Raw genomic sequence first — 22,883 nt, 5'->3', positions numbered from 1 at the left:
TCTCACACTCACTGTTGCAAATAGTGGAACAATCATGCTTTCAGATGTATTATATGTACGAAGGATCAAGAAGAACTTGTTATCTATCTCTGCCATTACTAATGTTGGCTTAGTGGTCCAGTGTGTGGATGATAGATGTATTGTTCATGATTGCAGTGATGGTACTTTATTTCATGAAATTTATAGGGTAGTAATCTGAGGTTTTTATGTGCTTCAAGTACTTTGCTGCTATGGTTGAAAATGCTTCGACATGTAAGATTTAAAACCCAAACTTCTATATAAGATAATGTCATACTTCTCTCGCAAAAAAAAAACACCTTGTTTGAAAGTGACAAAGGAAAGAGCTCTATAATTATCAAGATCCGTGCATGCCTAGATGGAGAATAAAGACCCGTTGAGATTCGTGTATGCCTAAGTGCAATGTCCGAAAAAATCATCCTTTAGTATAATTTTCACGACTCAATTGAGAAAAAATGGTTGTAATTTTAAAGATTCCAAACTTTGAAATTGTAGTTATAAAATCGATTAATCTATGCATTTTTTCAATAAAAACCGGTTGAGCTTGAAGGTTATCCTTTATTTCATTGGCTTAAAAAAATATTTTTTTTCTAAAAAAAGGAAAAAAAAGTTTATTTTTGGAATAGCATAGGTGGAGAATAAAGACCCATTTATTAAAATGGCCCTTATGGCCGATTTTCAAGTTTTTTTGGCCGCAGCAACGATAGTGGATGTTAAAAAATTAAAAGTGAAAAAAAAAACCAAGCACTATTTCTACTAAACCGGTCATTGTGAAAGGTGATGCAGCCCCTCAAAAATCATCCTGGTATGTGGTGACTAAAAAATGTGGAACTAAACGGCGTGAAGAAGGAAGGCTTATTAAAGAGAGAAGTTGGGGCAGTTACACACTGGTTTTGCGTGTGGTGCCCTTTGACTCTCTTGGGCGTTTTGGGAGTCATGGATGCCCATGCATCTAATCAAGGCTGGCACTCCGGCCTCTTTGGCTGTTTCAAGGACGTCAAAAACTGTGAGTTCCCGCCCGCGTTTCAATTTCGAAATTACAGTAACCTTGCTTAACTCCTAATCTACTCATAATCACGCCTTCCCACACATCCAGATCAGTATCTTTATGAGCTTCAAGGTTAATCAACTGCTAATCTAGGGTTAATTGTCTTTAGTTGCGTCTAAAAGATGTGCTTCATCAAGCTCCCAATTAACTGTGATTAATGCACGTTTTTGCAGGTTGCTTAACTTGTTGGTTGCCTTGTTTAACTTTTGGGCGTGTTGCAGAGATTTTGGATACAGGCACCAGATGTATGGTGTACACTATACTCATGTTATTTCATTTGATAATAGTTGAAAATATATATACACATGGACGGCACACGTGCATGCCATGTCAATTTTGACGTATGCATGCATACGCAACACATACCCATACAATATCTACACATGCATACATTGTGTTGCCTCTGCATAAACATGCATAGGCAATACATGTCCATATCCATACCCTCTCTACACATGCATACATTGTGTTGCCTACCCTCTTTACACATGGATGCATTGTTTGTGGGCATAACGGATGCATGCTTATACAACCACACACACACACACACACAAGAAGGAACACACACACACACACACACACCATAGAATAGAATTGCATACATAATAAGAACACATACATAGGTAGTAAGGGCATAACATGCAACAACTTATGGCTTTGGAGAGATTCCAAGCTCCCATGCTGGTCTTCTGTGACACATGGAGAGGCCCACATCATCCGACGCGATTGGGCCCACGATAAAGGACATAAACCCTTCCTAAAGGCAAGCGAGGAGCTTGGGGGGAGCTTCTACCTTATCCATAGTTGGGACACCCATGATCATAATTGGCTCTTGTGCATTTTATCAATAGTTGTGACTCGCAACTTGTACACCTGATGGTTGACATACATGCATACATACATACATATGTATATGAATAAAGCACTTGTAAGCATGTGCACGTGTGTGATATGTGCACATGCATACATACATACATATGTATATGAATAAAGCACTTGTAAGCATGTGCACGTGTGTGATATGTGCACATGCACATATCACGCACCATCTCATAGCATGTACATATGCAAGTATGCACATATCATGTACCATCTTACATAAATACCTAATGAAGAGCTCAAAATGTACCATCTTTCATACCTAATGAAAGAATGTACCATTTGAGATAACTACTAATGTGATATGTACATGTGCACATGCCACACACCATCTCAAAAGCACATGCATGTGCAATGCAGGTGTGCACATATCATATTGCATGTGACATACCTAATGAGATGAGTTCAAAATATACCATCTTACATATCTAATATGAAAGAATGTAGCATTTGAGATAACTACTAATCTTAAGAATGATGCTGGTTATGCTTAGCTTGCCATGTGAATGCGATATTCTACATGGGAGCAGCATGGGTTGGATGCCCATGTGTGTACACGACCCACTACAGGACCAAGTTAAGGCAAAAATTTGGCCTCCCAGCGGCGCCATGCAATGACTTCCTGGTACACTGTTTCTGCGATGCGTGCGCGATCTGCCAAGAGTATAGAGAGCTCAAAGCTAGGGGCATTGATCCCTGCCTTGGTACTTACTGGGTTTCCTATATCTAATCAACCTATTAATTAAACACTCTTAACGCACCACCTATGTATTATCAAGTCTTTGATCTCTTCTCTCTGTTGCAGGCTGGACCGCCAATGCTGATAAGTACACACAGATTCCTCCCCAACCTCCCGTTATGAAAAAATAGGGCAACCGCCCCCCAATTAATAAAACTCACCACTACCCTCATGTATATGATTTGATCAACTATGAGACACATTTTGAAACTTGCTTGAAATTATTGCACCTTCCTTCTTTGCTATCTATACATGATGCTTCTTATTATTTGTTACTTTTTAAAAAAACTTTTTTTTTTTGTAATCGGAAAGCCCCCTTTCGAGAGGTGTGTCGCCAAGCTAGAAGCTATACCACTCACGCTCAACCCTACGCTGTCAAGGCTCAAGCCCACAACCTCTTGGGTTAGGGTGAGTCGTGATGAGCCACTCGGGCAAGTGCTTGTGACATTAACATTATTATTTATAGATTTTAAAAAAACACATAAAGGCTCAACTCATAAGAATTCATGGTGTTGCATACCATCTTACTATAAAAATTAAAAGTGTAAACGTGGGATCACATATTGAATTTTCATACGGGATCATCATCTTGAGCCATGTAGTTTTAACCTTCTTGATCTCTGTATTTGTTATCTTCTTGATCTATGTAGTTACTATCATCTTGACCCATGTAGTTTTAATCTTCTTGATCTTCGTTATCATCTTCTTGATCCATATAGTTTTCATCTTCTTGGCCCGTGCAATTTTCACCTTCTTGATCTATGTGGTTTTCACCTTCTTGACCTATGTATGTAGTTTTCATCTTCTTGACACATGGATCATCCTTGTAACCCCTATGGCTTTTATTGACTTCTCTTTTTTTGTGAGATTTTTCTTACTCCTACACTCACTCACCCATGCACGAGCCCTCCCGTTGTACTCTTACAACTTTCCAAAGGCTATTATCCACGAGCTATGCCCCTACAATCACTCACCCATGCATGGGCCCTCCCTCAAATGTACCCTTACAACTTTCAAAAGGCTACTATCCACCACGAGCTATGCCCCCTACCTGGGCAAGCACATGGATGGGTGCAGGCATGTGGATTGAGAACTTGGGCCCTTGCCCACCAATGATGTGACACACTCAACAGCCATGCTACAATGCCCATTAAACAATGGTTTGTATCTTCTTAACAAGGATCACCATCTTGACCCATGTAGTTTTCATCTTCTTAACGCATACATCATCTTCTTAACCTGTGTAGTTTTCATCTTATTGACCCATGTAGTTTATCGTCTTCTTGACATATGGATCATCTTCTTATCTTGTTTAGTTGCCATCTCCTTGACCCATGTAGTTATCATCTTCTTGATTTGTGTAATTTTTTAAATGTATTTGACTCATGTAGTTATCTTCTTAACATGTGGATCATCTTCTTGACCCACATACTTTTCATCATTTTGATCCATGTAGTTTTCATCTTCTTGACACATGAACCATCTTCTTGACCCCTGTAACTATTATCTTCTTGATACATGGACCATCTTCTTGACCCATGTAGCTTCCATTTTCTTGACCTATGTAGTTATCATCTTCTTGACACATGGATTATCTTCTTCACATGTGGATCAAGGGGGTAAATAAGAAGAGTGTAGTTATCATCTTCTCAGACAGTCGCATGGGTCATCTTTTGATGCATGTAGTTTTCACCTTCTTGACATGTGTAGTTATCATCATCTTGACACATTGGTCATTTTCTTGTCCTTCGTAGTTATCATCTTCTTAGCACAGGGATCATCTTCTTGACCCATGTAGTTTGCGAAAAATGTGCTTTTCTCTTTTCAAGTTTAATACAAAAGTCTATGATCATTGTTTTACCGTACACTTTAATATGATTTAAATAATGAGAATCCTTCAAATAATTGGTGGGATTTGCTTGTCTTTTCTTCCATGATTACTCCTCCATGATGTGACCTTTAACATCATGAACCCTTAACATATGTAAAATAAGTCACAAGTTTTAAGCAAGATTGTTGTAAATAATCTCTTTGAGCTTTTTGAATGAGAAAATATATGTAGAATATAAAAATATGGGTGTTTGGGATTAAATAATTACATTTTTATTGTTTTCAAACCTACGCTTTAGCAAGCTAGAAATGTATAAAGATATTTTAAACTTTAAAATGCTATGTTATTTGATTTTTTCATTCTAAGTGCCCTTATTTAAGTAAGTACTTCTATAAGCTATGTTATACTCTTTATGTTATATAGTCAATTCTCATAATTGTTTAACTTAGCTATAGTGATCACTTTATTGACTTAGTGTTGTGGATGACTCCCGAGCAATACACTCTCATAAAATGCATCTCGTATTGTAGTGTAGCCCCAAACTGAGTTTAATGGCCAATGAGAAGCTTAAAACTCTTAATTTATAATTGATATTTAAGATAAGGACTTATTTTTAAGTCTTGGCCAATGCGAACCATTTTGTAGGTTAACATGCTTTTGCTGCCCGAAAGCGCTTCAAATGCCATATTTTTGGCCTATTCTCTCTCACAAAAGGCAAGGGATGAAGGAGAAGCTAATGTAAGAAGATAATCCACAACCAATCCTATCTAGCAAGCAACATGCAAGATTCAATAGTAAGTTTCACACTAGCCAAAGTTGAAAATAGGCTGGCCTTTATTAGTAGTCTTAAGAAATTATGTACATGAAGTCCATAGACTTTCCATATTTGACATTAAGCAAAGGCCGCTGATTTATATGGCTGATTTATATGTTCCAACACCGTCTTACAAATGATAAGTGCCCATTTGACTAGGTAAGATGGTAAAGCAACACCTTATTGTAGGTCAAGTAGGTGAAACAGAGTGGTTAATATATCCCCTTCCTAATGGTGACCATGTTAACCTATGAGCCCCCCTTTCTAATGGGGACTGCATCCTCACTTCACACCCAAGTCGATGGGGTAAAGTTGTTGTTGAGGGGTTCAAAGGTGTGGATGGTCCACGATACACCATGAAGTTGGTGGTTGAGGTTAAGTGTTATGGTTCGAGATTGTAAGGCAAAGTGATGGGAAGCTTTGGGTAGCCCTGATTATAGGTAGCATAGTGAGGTGGCATGAAAGGTGATCATTGATGTAGATTGTCTTCATGCTTTGGTTGTGGAAGTGACTTGGATCTTAGTAGAAGTGTTCCACACTATGTGATTGGTGGAATGAGCACTAGGACCATGATGGAATGATTGGCATGGTGGGGAGATTATGGTCTAGATCTTCATGGCACAACATGAGAGTATGTCATGATGGTGAGAGAGGAGGCTTCTTCATGGCAAAGATATTGGCTACGGTGAGGTTATGTTGGTGATGAATTGGAGGCAAAGAAAATATTACATGCATTGAAGCTCTTTGAGGTACTTGCAAGGTTGAGGGTTCTCTAGGCGATGGGTCATACCATGGTCTCTCCCTCACTCTCGATACTATGGACACAGATGGCAGCCTTACCAACAATTGGAGCTAGAGATGGAAGAGAAAAGGGTGGCATATAAAGGGATGTGGGGGTGTTGGTAAGTTACAATGATGGTGTGGGACAACAAGAGCTTGATGGGCATCAGAAGTAGAGGTGCATGGGAGGTAGGTGCATGCAAATCTCTAGTAAGGTGGTGGCACACGAGTTAGGTGTGCAGGTGGGTCTCTAGGTGTGGCAGGGGCAGGCGTGGCAGCATCGATAAGCAGAGAAGGGGTGTAACTGCATAAGGGGGGCAAGGAGATGTAGCTGACACACCCCTCCGCTGACAATAGTAGGGGCGTAAGTGCAAAAGGGGGGCAAGGAGATATAGTGGAGGCGAAGAAGGCATGAAAAAGCAGGGGCTAAGGGCTTGGGCACCGACAAAGGGGGGTGGGGAGGCATCTGATGGGGCCACATGTCCATGCTTGTTTTTTTAAATATTTTTTGTTTTAAAAAAATAAAAAATAGGGAGGTCCATTTTTTAAAAATTTTAAAAAAGAGAAAAACAAGAGGGGAGGCGTTGTTTTAAAACGAAGCATAGAGGGGGTGTTGGGGGGTTTCTTTGTGCATGCATACATGGGCGGATGGTTAACGGTAGGGATATGAGTGTGCATGCATACATGGTGGATGGTTATGTAAGGATACGAGTGTGCATGCACATGGGAGCATAGGGGTGATGCATGTGTATGCGGGGTAGGCACATATGCATGTGGTGCATATGTAGGTGTGTACACGATATGCATGTGGTGCATATGTAGGTGTGTACACGATTTGCATGTGCATGAGGTGCAAAGTTGTGTACATGAGGCGTAAACGTATGTGATGCACACATGTGAATGATGTGTAAGTGAGTGTGTGCATGGCGGGTGTGTGCATGTGTGTGGGTGTAAATGTGTGTAAACATGTGTGGGATGCATGATGTGCAAAGTGTGTGTGGTTCACACATTGTGTGTATGTGTGGGTGTAAATGTGTGTCAACATGCATGGCGTTCACGATGTGCAAATATGTGTGGTGCATGTCTGTGTGCATGCAGGTGTGCTCATGTACAGTTGCATGTGTGTGTGTGAGTGCACGATGGGTGCAAGCGTGTGTACACGTGTGTAAGTGAGTGTGTGCATGTGATTGTAAGTGTGTAAGCGTGTGTACACGTGTGTACACGTGTGTAAGCGTGTGTACACGTGTAAGTGAGTGTGTGCATGTGATTGTAAGTGTGTGTGCATGTGCATGTGTGAGTGCATGATGTATAAATGTGCATGTGATTGTTGTAAGTGTAAGTGCATGTGCATGTGTGAGTACACGTGTGTAAGCGAGTGTGTGCAAGTGATTGTATGCATGTGGGTGTGTACGTGCAGTGCACGACGTATAAATGTATATATGCACATGTGAGTGCAGGATGTATAAATGTTTGTACATGTGCAGGAAATGTGTGTGTGTATGCAGATGCATGTAAATGTGTGTACACATGTGGGTATGAGAATGTGCACATGTGTGCACTTGCATGAGTGTGCACGTGTAAGTGCACGATGTGTAAATGTGTGTGTAGGTGTGGGTGCATGATGTTCAAATGGGTGTGCATTATGGGTGCAAATATGTGATGTGTTGTGAAGATCTTGCTTTCGCTATGGTGTTTCTTATATGGTATTAGAGCTTAGGCTCTAGGCAAAGCTTGTTTTGTTAGTTTGCTGTTTGAAGATAGATTTGGAGAGATGGTCCAACCTACAAATAAGGCAACTGCTCATGTCCGTCCTCCACCGTTTGGTGATGAAATGTTGGGTGAGACAAATTACACTCTCTAGAAGTTCAAGATTAGTTCTATCCTTGATTCATATGAATCGTGAAAAAATGCAAGACGAGATAATGTAAAGTTAGGTCCTACTCAGGATCTAGCAGATCCACTATAGATCTCATACTACCAAATCTTGCTCTTGCTTTAGTGTTGAGGGCCAAAGATAAGGAATGAAAATATGTGTTGTTTCATTACCCCATCAGTGATTCATGATGACCTTGATTCATTATACTTCCACAGCTTTTGAAGCATGACAAGTTCTTAGGAACCATAATGAGAGGGGAAATCAGAGCTCTCGCAAAGACTCACAAGACTCTGACCAACTGATTGACCTTGGTCACCCTTTTATAGGCTCTTGGTCAGTCACCAAGCATCCACACTAGGTGCCCAGCCATCAGGGCATCCCCACTTGGGTGCCCGCCTGTCAGTCTATCCCTAGCCCAGCTTGCCAATCGGCTTGAAGCTACCCCAAGACTCGAAGCTAGTCTTGTGTGTGTGCTGCACACCGTAGATACTCTGTGCACATGACATACTCCCCTTCCTCTAAGAGCTCACTTCTGAGCTCAGTAAAAACCTAGGGTAATCCCTCTGAAGGGTAGTCAATGTCTCGTTGCATGTAGCGTCCTCCTCCACACGATCCTTCCACTTGATCTTGTATTCCGTGAGTAGCGTATACCGCAATCATCTTTCACGAAATCCAAGAATCTTTTTCGGTTCCTTGGTACAAATGTCATGTCCTTGATATCTATGATTTCTTAAGGAGTAACTAACTGGTCTGCTCCATGCAATACTTCCTTAAGTGTACTGACATTAAATACGGGATGAACTTTCACATGAGAAGGCAAGTCCAATTCATATGCAACTGAACCAATCCGGTGTTTAACCCGAAATGTTCTGCAGTATTTAGGGGATAATTTCAGAGATCGGCCTGTCCGTAAAGTCTCGGAATCTTTCAGAACAACTCGCAAATACACCATCGTTCCTTCATATAATTCTCTCGGTGAATGACCTCTATTACAATAAAATCTGTCTCTGTCTTGAGAACTTCTAATAGATTCCTTCGTAACCTGTAGTGTTTCTTGCATGTCTTGCAAAAAGTACGCGTTGCATCATGATGAAGTCTTGAAAATCCCACGGTAACAGGTGATCTAGGTTGAAATCCATACATAAGCATAAAAGGACTAAAACCTGTACTCGTATGCTTAGTACTGTTATATGCAAATTCTAACATAGGAAGATAACCTTCCCATAAACCCTGTCTTTTGGAGACATATGCACGAACCATGTCTTGCATGTCTTGCAAAAAAGTACGCGTTGCATCATGATGAAGTCTTGAAAATCCCACGGTAACAGCTGATCTAGGTTGAAATCCATACATAAGCATAAAAGGACTAAAACCTGTACTCGTATGCTTAGTACTGTTATATGCAAATTCTAACATAGGAAGATAACCTTCCCATAAACCCTGTCTTTTGGAGACATATGCACGAAGCATGTCCTCCAAAGTCTAATTTACCCTTTCAGTTTGGCCATTAGATTGAGGATGATCTGAGGAACTTAGATTCAAAGTTTTTTCCAACTTCTCAAAAACAAGCCTCCAAAAGTCACTTGTAAACTTAGAGTCTTTGTCACTAACTATGTCCTACGGAAAACCATATGGTCTAAACAATTGCTCGATAAACTGCCTTGCTAATTGCATAGCTATAACAGTCTTCTGGGTAGGTAAAAATCTAGCCATCTTTGTCAAGTGGTCCACCACAACCCAAATAGAATCGTGGCCTTGATGTGTTCTTGGCAATCTGGTAATAAAATCCATGGAAATACTTTCCCACTTATTATCCGGGATTTACAAAGGATGCAACATCCAAGCCTGTCTAAAGCGTTCAGCTTTATTTGCTTGACAGATTTGACACTTGAGGACATAATCTTCTACATACCCTTTCCTCTTTGGCCAATAGAAAGTGTCTCACTAAAGCTAATGTCCTGTGTACCTCGGGGTGTCCAGTGCAGAAGGGGCGTCGTGACACTCCTTAAGAATCTTGGGCCTAATGTCCAGGACTTGTGGTACACAAATTTTATCATTTACGGAATAGTAAACCATTTCGAATCATCCACTAGCCTCCCGCAGCCTGAATGGTAGGCTGCTCACTTCACTGAGTCTTGGTCAATCAATGAGCTCTCGTCCTAGATCCTCTGCCAATATGGACCAAAATAACTATTAGTCCTGCAAAGCCCTCTCAATGACTGAAATAAGTCAGTGGAAATCTTGGTGAACGACAAAGTATTCACCTCTCTGATCCGACTAAGCGCATTTGCTACACTATTCATGGACCCCTTTCGATAGCATATTTCAAAATCAAAATCTTGCATTAACTCTGTCCATCTAGCTTTTCGTCCTCTCAAATCATCCGCATCACACACATACTTGATTGATTTTGATGATCAGTCTCAAGACCACAAACTTGGAGCCATATAAATAATGCCTCCAAACCTTGAGAGCGTTAATGACATTGTAAATCTCCTTCTCAAGGGTTGTAACGTTAATGACATCGTAAATCTCCTTCTCAAGGGTTGGCCAACGAGCTTGAGTGGCATCAACTTTCGACTCTTGAAAGCAACAAGTCTACCATCTTGGAATAGAGCAGCCCCGAGATCGCATAGTCACTCGCGTCAGTCTCAAGAACATACGGCTGACTAGGATCGGGTAGTGCTAAGGTGCGTCCTTGACTTTATCTTTTAAAAGTCTGAAGGCCATATCCAAATCATTATTCCAAGGGATAGGTTGATTCGACTTACGTCCACGACCTTTCAACAAGTCGGTCATCGATAGTGTGAGCTGAGAGTACAAGTCGGTCATAGATCACAAGAGACGGGTTGAGCATTAACTATGACCGAGTTCATAAGGTTTTGGCTTGGTCGATACCGCAGACAATGAGACAACTTCATTCTTTTCTCAGTTTTGTTGTCTTTCTTCGCACCCCAAGGTGATTTACTTGGATGGATCTAACCCATCCTCAAATAATATGCGAGTTGTTTAGCCAACTCATCTTCCTCAGCCTAGCTCATCCTATAAGGCGGAATGCTAACAGGTTGAGCACCAGAGACTAGATCATTACGATGATCCATTGCCCTTTTCGGTGGTAAGACCGATGGTAGCTCCTTAGGAAATACATCTTGAAATGAGCCAAGCAACTTCTTTAATTCTTTGCTTTCAAATACACTTAATTCATTAACATTCATAATAGGTATGAGAAATGAAGAAAGTGGAATCAAGACAGTGTGGAAAGCAATATACAAAGAAGAATCCATTATATTTTCAAAATCAAATGTATTTACAAGAGATCCCTGAGAGGGATGTATACAGTCACCTAGGATACAATACTGGGTGTTCCTATGTTCAAAAGAAAAAGAATGACTAGATCAATCTATTTGGACCTTAAGGGTCTTAAACCATTCAATCCCTAATAGCAAGTCTACATGCTCTAGATGCATGACATAGCACTCCAGAACATCTTTGTAGTCCTGAATCCAGATTTGTATCTTCTTCACCTTTTGATCCCACACTTGTCGACCCCCGCAGGTAGGCATACCTCGTAGGTAGTATGATTGCCAGGCATCGTGTCCAGACCGAATTTCTACATAAGTTTGTAATTAACAAAGTTGTGTGAGCTTCTAGGGTCCAGAAGAATGTGGATTCTATGGCCATTCACTTCTCCATAAAATTGTGCAAACCCAAAACCTTAGAGTTGAACAGATAATCAGAACATGAACTAGAGCGAGAAAGTACCGTGATTGAAGTACCTATCAAAGACAACTGGTTGGCTGTCTTCATCTTGGGTCCTGCGTTGGTCTTAGCACCCTTCTTCTTCATGCACTTGTTACGCATGTGTCCTTTTTTTTTTTTGTAGATGAAGCAATGTCCCTCCTCCTTGAGCTTCAAAGCCTTGAGAAGAGGGTTTTTTTTGTTGGAGTCGAAGTAGAACTCTTTGAAGGTTAGTCCAAAGACTTTCCTTATGTCCTGCTAGCCATCGACGCGAAGAACTTTCTTTTGTGCTTGTTTCCCTACTCGATTACGAGCTTGATTTTGGAAGAGATCATCGTATTATCATAAATGCGTGCAGTGTGTACGACCTTGTCCAAAGTTTTGCACTTGTCATTCTTGACCTGTAATCGATATACGAGTCAGGTAATCTTGCTCCGAAGAAAGCCAAAAGAGTAGTAAAATCCATTTTCGTAGCTTTCATCTGTAAGTCTAAATTTCTAGAGATAGACCTCATAAGTGAGGTTCTGTAAGGTCATGGTCAAACTAGCTAACTGAGAAACTATGTCGTAGTCATTCTCCTTAAAGAACTCTTTCTTGAAGATTTCTTCAAACTATGCCCAAGTTGTTGGTTTAGGTTTAAATTCTTTCCACCAGAGCAAAGACTCGTGAGACTCTAATCGACTGACCTTGGCCACCCTTTTATAGGATCTTGACTAGTCATCGAACGTCCACACTCCATCAAGGCGTCCCCACTTGAATTCCCGCCCGTCACTCCATCCCTAGCCCAGCTCGCCAAATCAACCTACCTAGCTCCAAGCTACCCCAAGCCTCGAAGCTAGTCTTGTGTGCATGCTGCACTCTGTAGATACACTTTGCGCACATGACATAGACATTTAGAGACAATACTAAAAAGTTCTTCAATGTCCTTTATGTACCATACACATTAAAAGGAATCTATTGTTTGTTGCAACCATCGCTAACCGTGACTTGATAGTTCTCTTCGATACAGAAGAAAGGGCTATGGCGACCACACAGAACGGTCACATCCCGCCCACCACGCGAACAGGCTCATCATGTGAACTAGACAATCTTTGACCTTCCGCTCTGCTTTAACCCGTGGATTAAAGTGATGGGTAATAAACTAGGGAAGGTTATTGGGCAAAGGCCCCAACCAGAGATTAACCCTAAATGGGACCCTCAGATCCCGATTGAAGTGGACATCTCCCAGGAGCTCAAGTATAGCATAGATATTCATGACCAGGAAGGTTGTGTCATACACACACAAGCTATTATATACAAGAATCTCCCTAATGCTTGTTTTAAATGCCACAAACAAGGGCACTTAATAAAGGATTGCCCAGACAATATCAAGGTGAAGGGAGCTGAAACTAACACAGAGGGCTTCACTGCTATGGGAAAAAAGAATAATTTTAAACCTAAGATTGCTAAAACTAGTAATAGAAACATTAATAAGTTTGCTCCTTTGCTTGTTGATGTTGAGGGTCCCCTTCTTGGTGGGTCTGATGAAGTTCTGCCCAACTTTGTCCCTGATAAAGAGCAGGTTACCCCTCCTAGTCTTGAGGAAGATAAGGCTAGGGTGGATAATCTAGGCAACTCTTCCCATAATGTCCCCACCTCTGAGGAAGACTCTGATGAGGAGTTTATAGATTCCTCCCTTCCCATAGATAAGGAATTTGAGATGGAAATTAATGAGGTTGACTCTCAAGACACCCTTATTGGTTCTCTTGAAACTTCCCCTCAGAAAACCAAAGCCAGCCCTATCTCTAGTTCCTCCCCTAAGGTCCCTAAATACAAAAGGAAAAAAGAAAAAACCAATGATGTTAACAGAGCTTCTGTTGTCCTCAGTAAACCCCCCAAAAACTCCAAAAAATGATGAGTGCTCATAATCTGAAAGGATGTACCTATAATTGCAAGGGGTTAACTGATCCAATTAAAGCTAAGGCTATCCAGACTTGGATTAATGACTGTAAGCTCAGCTTTGATTTTATGTGTGTTAATGAAGTTAAGTGTACTGATTTTCTTCTCCAAACTAATTTGGCCAGAGTTAGTAAAAACTTTACTTGGCTTACCTCTACTCATCCTAATGGTAAAGGGGGACTGGCTCTTGGTATCAAGATTCCCTTTCTAAAGAGATGACATAGTATACTAGTAACCTGGGTGAGTGCCCAAATTGGGGGACCTTTCAAGCTAACCCTCATTGCTGTGTATGCCCCCTGTGGTGTTAATCTAAGAATGCAGGTGTGGTCTGAGCTGCTCCAAATCACAGGTAATGTCATTCTATTTGGGGATTTCAATATGGTGACTTCTCTTAGAGACAGATGGAAGAAGAAAGGGAAAATTCTTTGTGACAGGGAAAAAAATCTTTGGGAAAAGCTGGTTAGTCAACCTTCAGGATGTGTCAGGTGAGTCTGGTTTCACTTGGGATAATGCTCAGAAAAAGGAGCATTTCAGGTCAGCCAGACTGGACAAGTACTATGTTTCTACTCCTATTCTTAATGACTTCTGTAATATCCAGTGTAGAGCTGTTGGCTCCATTTGTGTCTCTGATCATAAACCAGTCCTTCTAGAGGCCAACAACCAGGTGAATCAAAAGAAAAGTGGTTGGTTTCATGCAGATGCTACTCTCTTTTCCTCAAAGGTTGTCTCTAAACTTATTAAAGATAACTTTGACTCTGCTTTTGATCTGTATGTTTCTCCTGCTAAAGCCTGGATGCATGCTGTTAAGCTTACTCAGAAAACTTTGAGCATCTACAAGAGTAAGGCTACTCAGATACGTAAGAATAGGAGACAGACCATTTCTGACAGAATCCAGCAAGAAATGCATTGCAGTCCTACCTCCTCCCATATTGATGAGCTTAATGGTCTCAGGGATGTAATGAGGCAAGAAGAGATGAAAGAGGCTGAAAGAGCGCTTGTTTTTACTAGACAGGTCTGGGCAGGGAAATTTGATAAACCCAATAAACATATGTTTAATCTGCTTAAAAAAAAAGAAAATTCAAGATCTTGTGCCTCCCTTGCAGGATTCAAGTGGGCAAATTCTCCACTCCCAGGAGGATAACCTTAACTTTGTTGCTAATTTTTATGCTAAAATTCTTTCTGAGATGCCCATCAGGTCAGAGGGGACCACTAATGCTAGAGCTAATATAGCTATGTACAGGAAAAAGACTGTCACCCCTTTCATGAAGTCTCAGCTTGAGGCCCCTTTGACCGAAGATGAGGTGAAAGAAAGTATAGAGCACATGGCTAAAGGTAAAACTCCTGGGATGGATGGTTTGCCCAATGAATTCTTTCAGGCGTAAAAGGAATGGATTGCTCCCTATTGAAAGTTTGGTTTGAGACTCTCAGCTATGGTGCCCTCCCTATCTCTGTTAACACTGGGGTCATTAAGCTCATTCATAAAAGGGGGAGAAAGGACTTGCTTGACAACTGGAGACCCATTACCTGTCTTACCTCTACCTATAAGGTTTTTGCCCTTACCCTTGCTAGGAGGCTCAGCCCTTTAATGGATGATATCATTCTATAGGAGCAAAAAGGCTTTATTAAGGGCAGATATATCCTTGATGCCATTATCAACATTTGGGAAGGGTGTGAGTTTGCCCAAGACATTGGGCTTGATTTTCTTTTCTTCAAAATTGATGTTGATAAAGCATATGATAGAGTTGAATGGGATTTTGTTCTACAATCCTTGTCTGACATTGGCTTTGGGAAAAATTTTATTAAATATGATAGAGTTGAATGGGATTTTGTTCTACAATCCTTGTCTGACATTGGCTTTGGGAAAAATTTTATTAAATATGTTCATGTGCTACTTGGTAATGCTAAAGCTATTGTCTCTCTTAATGGATCTCTTACAGAGCCTATCACTCTTAGGAGATCTATCAGGCAGGGCTGCCCCATTGCTCCTCTTTTGTTTGTTATTGTGGCTGATGCTTTAGGTTGGCTGGTCAAGGATTCTCTTGATAAAGGTGAGATCAAAGGTATTCCTGTCCCTGGTTTTGATCATGATCTATGTCTGCAACAGTTTGCTGATGACTCTAATTCCTTTATTGCCAATGATGACTTAAAAATTTTTGGAACTGCCTTGACATCTTCTGTGAAGCCAGTGGTTCTATTATTAATCACTCCAAGACTGGAGTATGGGCCTCTAAAGGTAACATTCCTGACTCTATCTCTAATGCTGGTTGTACCCAAGTCCTCTCTGGGACCATTTTCAGGTTACTAGGGATTCCTATGGGTTTTGGCTGCTCCATCAAGAGTAGATGGTCCTGGGTTATGGAAAAAGTCAAAGCCAAGTTCAAGCATTGGAATGATTATAACTCTACCCTAGCCTCTAGACTCTTTGTTTTGAACCACTATATCCTTCCTACTGTCATATACTTCCTTGCTTGTTGGAGGCCTCCTGAGACACACCTTAGAGAGCTTGACAGGCTCACTGCTGACTTTCTTTGGGGTAACAGTGCCACCAATAATAAAATCCATAAGGTGGCATTAGAGAAGTGTACCCTGCCTAAAGATTAAGGAGGTCTTGGCCTTCTGGACATCAGAACCATGGCTGATAAACTGGCTTGCAAATGGATAGTTAGAAGTGTCTCCACCAGAGACTTCTGGACTTTTTTCATTCACAGAAACTGTGGGCGGTTTCATCATAGGAATCTCAAGGCCTGGGACAAATTTTCCCCCAATGAGATATTTATGTCCAATGCTCCATTTAAGGCTAAGGGTACTACTCTTGCTAACCAGTATTGGAATGCTTGGTTTAAGGATAAGAGTTTGGTGAGCTTAAAGGACAAGAAAGAGCTCCTCTACTTGCCCTATGATTCTATATGGTTCAGTAAATTTGTGCAGCCTATCTCTGATTCTCAGCTACGCAGAGGTCACAAGTTGTACAAACTTGGCTTTTGTAGTTGGAAGGACCTCTGGGTATCTAATCACTGGGCTGACCAGTATGACATCCTTAGCATTGCTACTGTCTCTCCTGCTTGTCTTAATCTTTTAATGGAAAGATTAACACTTATATCTTCCATCTTCCCTTCGTTGATCCCTATCCCTCCTCAGCCTATTACCCAATTGGTCTGCTGGAACAACAGTAGCCCTCTCCTACCTGTCCCGAACCTGTGCAGAGATAACTCTAAACTTATCCTCTTGCTCAATGATAAGTGGAACCTTAAGTGGAGTACTAGCCAATGGAGCTACAGGTTTAAGTCTATTTGGGCCTTCTCCCCTTCTGTTAAGCATTCTTGCTTTCTCTGGCTCATCCTCCATAAGGGGATCTGGACAGGTGCTCGTGTTGCTAAGATTGGTAAAGGTAATGGTTTGTGCCCCCGGTGTAATGCTGACATTGAAGACATTCCTCACATGTTTTTTCATTGCAGGTACAATGCTAAGTTTCTAAACCTTCTGTATACCTGTTCTAAGAGTATTCACCCCAACCCATTTTCTCCTAAAGAGGTTCTTTTGGGTGAATGTATTGGGTTAATACTTTGAAGATGATGAATCTAGCACATTACTACCAGTCATTGCCAAGGGCGTCATAGTAATAGGAGTCTTAGATGGTGATGTAGGAGTCAGTATAATCACCAACAAATGTTAAACAAAATTGGCCAAACCCAAGCTTGAAGCCTCAAACATTTTGGTAAAAATGGTTGATGGTACTCTTACTAAACCAATGGGAATGTTACACAATCTTAAGATCAAGGTGTTGAGACATCGGGTGAGGCATATGTTCACCTTGATCCCCCATTGTGGCATATGATCAGATGTCTGTTCCTCCATGAAATTTGGAAAGAAAGAAATTTTATGTCTTCTCTAATGAAGGGAGAAACCATATCTGGGCTTTAAAAGCTCACATTTCTAAAGTTGCTGTGCAAGTTATGGGGGAGATGAAGGATGCAGTGGAAGATTTTCAAAAGACTTTCCAAGAAGTCAAGCTTGGAAGATGGCAGACTTGGAAGTCTAGGCTCATGAAGATCTACTCAAGAGATCGACTGTCAATGATTGATGGAATCCTTTCCTCACAAGAATCTTGTTATTTTGTTAGAAAGCCCTCAGATGTTCCTATGCAGGACTATGTAAGCAGTTGTGCCCCTCACAGAGCCTTTATCTCTGCTGTAGCTGTAACTTTTCTTTTCTTCTAATTTAAATCAAAGTTTCTACCCCAAAAAAAAAGATAGTTCTCTTCGATACATAATTCAACTATGATTTGCAATAAAAGCCACTAGCAACTTGAATAAAATAAGCATAAAAACATCGACAAGAAAACCCAAGTTGCTAGAGAAACTAACGGAAACCAAGTTTCATTAATAGGATGCACAAAGTTCTATTCCCAACTCAGGGTGAACCAGAATTACAAGCTTTATGAGTAGTACGATAACAAGATTACAAATGCTGCTCATGGCCACAGGGTCAGTGAAACATCAATACATGGCCATGGCCAGAAGGACAGCGAGCAAGCTCAAAATTAAAATGGTTAAAAAATTTTCACATGGCTTTCAAGAGAGATTTGTTGGCACCAACAGAGCCTGATGCTAGACAGATTCTTGGCCGCCTGGCTTGAGCTTATTAGATACAATCTAAGGAGGTATGAGCACTCCTCATGTGCGGACGATGAGACCATGGCTTTGAATTAATCATGTGAACACATACAGGGTAAGAAGTCTCAGATAGCTTTGCAACTCTAAAAATGCTTTAGACAAACCCCTCTTAAGGAAAAAGCTCAATGCCCTCAGAGAGTAGCATTCCTGGCTTCATCACCTGCGTTCTTGCCCAATGATCTGATGTGCAAAACTGGTCTGCACAACATAGAATCTCAGATGAGGATACTGCTACTCATTTTTCCATGCATACAACAGCAAGGAGAAGCTAGACGATCTTCCATTTGTGTCTTTGAAACTGTGTGTATTGGGCCACTGTAACACTGATGCACAGGAGCTTTCTGTGAACCACTTGTTGTCCTTATCTTTGAAACTGTTCCACTGAAGAAGAGAAGAGTGAGAGAATCCCAGCTCTCTCAACCAAGGCTTTTCATTCTGGGATGAACATGTCTGGAACATGAACACTGCATGCCGATGACTTGAATTGAAAAGCCAATTGTGCACATCCCAAAAAACCTCGATCTGAACACCGTTCACTAGAATGGTCTGGTTTCCTCGGAACTTCCACATAAGATGCTGAACTTGGACCACAGCCTGCTTGTCCACCTTAACACATAGCTGAGGTTCCTTGGAGTCTCCGGTATGGCATTCTATTGCAATGTCGTGTGTCGGTCCACTCTCCCCAAATTGAGCCTTGGTGCTGTAGATTTTCCTCCCAAACAGATGCTCCTTCTTTGAGAGGAGTGTGGTTACCATCAGAGAGGGATCCAGTCTAACTTTCTTGAGAGCTTCTTTCTGCATGTCCCCGAGAAACAGTATGATCTCCTGCTCACACACCACAGCTACATAGAACCCTTCCTGGGGCTCTGGGCCGCACACATACTTGGCAGAAGACAGATTCCAGAAGACTTCCATCTTCTTTCCTTCCACACACACGGCTTTTGAACCCTGCTTCTTCCAAAAGAGCCAAGGCCTTATATCTATTTTGCACATATACTGACTGTTCAAATCGTTGATGCTGATGCTGAAACCCTGGCCCAAGAGGGTTTTGCACCATGTCACTGACATAGGCCGGCTACATCCGGCTACTGTGGTTTCGTAGAGGCAAATAACTGAGTTTTGGGCAGTCTGGAAACCCCCGGACATGTCAAACTGAGCACTTCCAGGTTCCCCAAAACAGGAGGGGAATGAATCAGGCATAATGGAAGCAGAACCCCTTTTGTGCACCATCTCTGAATTGGGCTTCTCAAGACCCACAAAGGAGGAGGGCTATGATTAAAAAGAACCCTTCTCTCCATCGATCACCATTGCTGGATCCAGTGGGCTCATCTTACCATCCCCCATAGCTAAAACTGGCTAGTGAGCACTATCAGAGAGGGAGGTCAGTGCTTTAAAAGAATCCCTAACTTAGCTGAGTGCCAATTTGCAGAGAAATGGTGGGCGATTGAGAGTTGAATTGTATCATTTCAGCACTGTGTTATCTGAAGAGGTACCTGATTGACGAGAATGCTGCCCTGTGGTCGATCGCTTGGCGATGGCCATGCCCTTGCTTTGGTGAGGTGTTCATCCGGATGCAGCATGCAAGAGAGGCCGCTGGGAGAAGCGTGGTGGTAAACCAATGGAGAGCTAGCCAAGAGGAGGGTCACCATGAGATCTCTCCTTGGATGGGGCATACTAAAGGCCCTTGATGTCAAGGCTATGTAACGCTCTCAACGGACACAACAAAGCAAAGGACCTAACTCTCTGTCATTATATGATAGTGCGGCACAGCACAGAGTGGAGGAGGGTAAGGGGACGATGGTTTTGATTGATGGATGAGTGTGTGTGTGTGCGCGCGTGAGAGAGAGAGAGAGAGAGAGACAGAGAGAGAGAGAGAGACAGAGATGCCTGGGTGGCAACACCGGCAGAGGGGCCTGTCTCCAGATAAAGAGAAGAAAAGGGGGGGAAGGCAAGCTAACTGCTAGGGTTTCAGGGGGTCGAAAACAGCTGGCTTTTGGCAGCAGGCCAGGCGATGAAACAACCTTGAATGGATAGACAGTGGCCTTGTCGTGGTTGAGAGACTGTGTAGAGTCTGGCCTGTGGACATCCGTGGTGGCTATTAGGAGAGGCTCTCTGGCATGACTCATGAATGAAATGGTGAAATTTCTCTCATTCCTTACTAATTTTAAATAATGCAAGAACTTTGAAACAATTTCTTTTAATAATATTCAACAATTTGAAAATAGGTGTTGGAGACAATAGCTGGATGAGTCCTCGAAAAAAAAAACATATTTTTCAACCGATCGAAATAAAGACAACTTCTTTGTTCCCAAAAAATCTCTAGTTTTATAACTAAAATATATGAAAAATCCTCTCTCAAAAATAGGGCTACTTAAAATCTCATCCAGTTTTTCTTAATTCTAGCCGGTATAAATACGCTAGAATGCTGTTCTTTTAGAGCACTAAACGCACAGGAACTCAGGGAGCTTTACCACCCAGGACGACTCAAGTTCGAATTGAGCCCCCCCCCCAATCCACCAAGGCGTGGATTAAAAAGGGCGTGTAAGTAAAAAAATATCACAATACAAAATAAAAACCTACCCAAAATCTAAGAACTTTGAAACCTTCAAATGTAAAATTTCTAAATTTTTGCCAAGCAAAAATACATTAAACCTCGCTTTTTTGGCACATTGTTTTGTGCGCCAATGGTGTCGACGTCATTTATGCTAGTTTAATCATGTATTTTTTCAAAGTTTAAATTTGAAAAGCTAGTTGTGACTTGGGATGTTGGTTGGTCTTGAAATTAACAGTTGCATTTTTGGACGTGTAGATGTGCAGATTTTTGCTAGAAAACAACTGGCCATGAACTTTCAGTCAATGTTCATAGAAAACTTGTAAATTGCATATACTAGACGTGTAAATTGCATATACTTAGACCCGCAAAATTCTCATTTTACATTTAGAAAATACTTCATGGTCAATTGAGAAAAATGTTTCCATGAGCATTGATTTTGTGGTTTTTCCTTTCTAGTATTGATGCACCACAGGCATGGCCAGATGGGTGTAGAGCCTAGTTTTTGAAGGGAGACATGGTGAGGATAGCTTTTCTCTATTGATGTTCACACACACACACACACACACACACACACACACACACACGAATTTTGAAGTGCAAGTGCACTTTCAAAACATGAACACATGCCACCATATATTATCATGATTTACAAGGATGCCGCAACACAACGCTGCCAATGGGGCTTGAACGTGTGATCTCGTGCAAGGAAACCAAACACCCTAACCAATTGGGCTAGCACTTGTCATCGTGTTTGTATTTGGCATTAAAGTTGTCAAATACATCCAAATATTTTTCAAGGACCATATAATGAGCATGACTTTTGCCCTATTGATGTATGCATATATTTTTGAAGTTCATCATGCTCTTTTTTGGCATGTTATCCAAAATTACACTAAATCACTGTTTTAGAAAGGTGTGCCTCAGCTTACCTTCATCAACAGATTAGAAAATCAAAATGGCCAATTGAGATCATATGTAAATGGAATCAAACTGATTGAGATTGCATGTAAATGGAATCAAATCGATTAGAAAACTCACAAATAATAGTGTACTTTAAAAAAAAGAATTGCTATTTTCTTCAAATTTTTGGCTTGATGAAAAATGAAGGGGAAGTGTGTATGTTTTCGAAAATAAGGTTTCCTAGATCGCTACACTAAATTTTGAAAAACATTTTGATTTGTAAGCATTTCATCATTTTCAAGGGAGAATCTACCTCTATGACACATGCCATTGTATATGGGATTGTGTAGGTATCTAGGTACGACACTACGAGAGAGAGAGAGAGAGAGAGAGAGAGAGAGAGAGAGAGAGAGCGAGAGAGAGAGAGAGAGAGAGAGAGATTTATAGATTTGGTAAATAGTGTTTGAAACATAGTCATTTATAGGTGGAAAACCCCCATCTCATACAAGTGAAGATAAATTTAATAAACTTTACTAGCTTTATTACTAAAACCAGTGCCCGAAAAAAACTGTCTTTTAGTGTAATTTTCACAGCTCAAATTGAGAAAGACCAGTTGTAATTTCGGCTAGCCTTGAGCCGTGAATTCAAAGATTCAAAATTTTAAAATTTTAGCTATAAAATTGATTATGCGATGCAATTTTTCGATAAAGATCGATTGAATTTCAAGGTCATCCTTCTTTTTTTCATTGGTGAGGGGAAAAGTTTATTTTTGACAACCAGTTTCTTAATGTCTTGAGACTTCAAAAGGTGAAGGCATTTTTTATTTGAATTAATGTGAAGGAACTTTTTTCCTGAGGTCCATTAAATACGTGTGTGTGTCGGATGGATTTACAGAGCATGTGCGGTTGGTAGGCACGTGTGAACTTTGGAGAGAGAGAGGGGGGGAGAGCGACAGTGTTAAGAGAAGAGTCGTGTGCTGGTGAGTGTTGAGAGAAGAGTCGTGTGCTGGTGTGTTGAGGTAGACAGTGTCGAGTGAGAGAGAGAGAGAGTGTACACGTGTGTGTGTGTGTTGTGGGGCACGTGTGTCGGTGTGTT

At 41.1% G+C, this 22,883-nt stretch overlaps 2 protein-coding genes across 2 annotated transcripts; one reads left to right on the top strand and one right to left on the bottom strand.

Moving 5' to 3' along the window:
• Positions 1–871: 871 nt before the first annotated feature.
• On the top strand, positions 872–2,937 carry LOC147608232 (protein PLANT CADMIUM RESISTANCE 7-like). Its single transcript, XM_086789370.1, has 4 exons — positions 872–1,024; positions 1,240–1,311; positions 2,440–2,649; positions 2,751–2,937. The coding sequence occupies exons 1-4, from the start codon at positions 955–957 to the stop codon at positions 2,813–2,815; spliced, it is 417 nt and encodes a 138-aa protein (XP_086645496.1). The 5' UTR covers positions 872–954; the 3' UTR covers positions 2,816–2,937.
• A 15,084-nt stretch (positions 2,938–18,021) lies between these two features.
• On the bottom strand, positions 18,022–20,470 carry LOC147608231 (uncharacterized). Its single transcript, XM_086788942.1, has one exon. The coding sequence runs from the start codon at positions 19,562–19,564 to the stop codon at positions 18,566–18,568; it is 999 nt and encodes a 332-aa protein (XP_086645068.1). The 5' UTR covers positions 19,565–20,470; the 3' UTR covers positions 18,022–18,565.
• Positions 20,471–22,883: the final 2,413 nt, after the last annotated feature.

The sequence above is a fragment of the Cibotium barometz genome, chromosome 53 (assembly GCF_041138505.1).
Source record: "Cibotium barometz isolate CiBa-2024 chromosome 53, ASM4113850v1, whole genome shotgun sequence".
Classification (NCBI taxonomy): domain Eukaryota; kingdom Viridiplantae; phylum Streptophyta; class Polypodiopsida; order Cyatheales; family Cibotiaceae; genus Cibotium; species Cibotium barometz.
The sequence above is the reverse complement of the archived record's forward strand: the minus strand, read 5'-3'. Positions and strand labels throughout refer to the sequence as shown.

What these genes read in the sequence shown, in the direction of transcription:
- LOC147608231 (XM_086788942.1), bottom strand. Translation starts at nt 19,564, where the DNA reads ATGGTGCACAAAAGGGGTTCTGCTTCCATTATGCCTGATTCATTCCCC.
- LOC147608232 (XM_086789370.1), top strand. Translation starts at nt 955, where the DNA reads ATGGATGCCCATGCATCTAATCAAGGCTGGCACTCCGGCCTCTTTGGC. An exon ending in TTTGGATACAGGCACCAGAT is followed by an intron (nt 1,312 to 2,439) that starts GTATGGTGTACA and finishes GGTTATGCTTAG; the next exon opens with CTTGCCATGTGAATGCGATA. An exon ending in GGGCATTGATCCCTGCCTTG is followed by an intron (nt 2,650 to 2,750) that starts GTACTTACTGGG and finishes TCTCTGTTGCAG; the next exon opens with GCTGGACCGCCAATGCTGAT.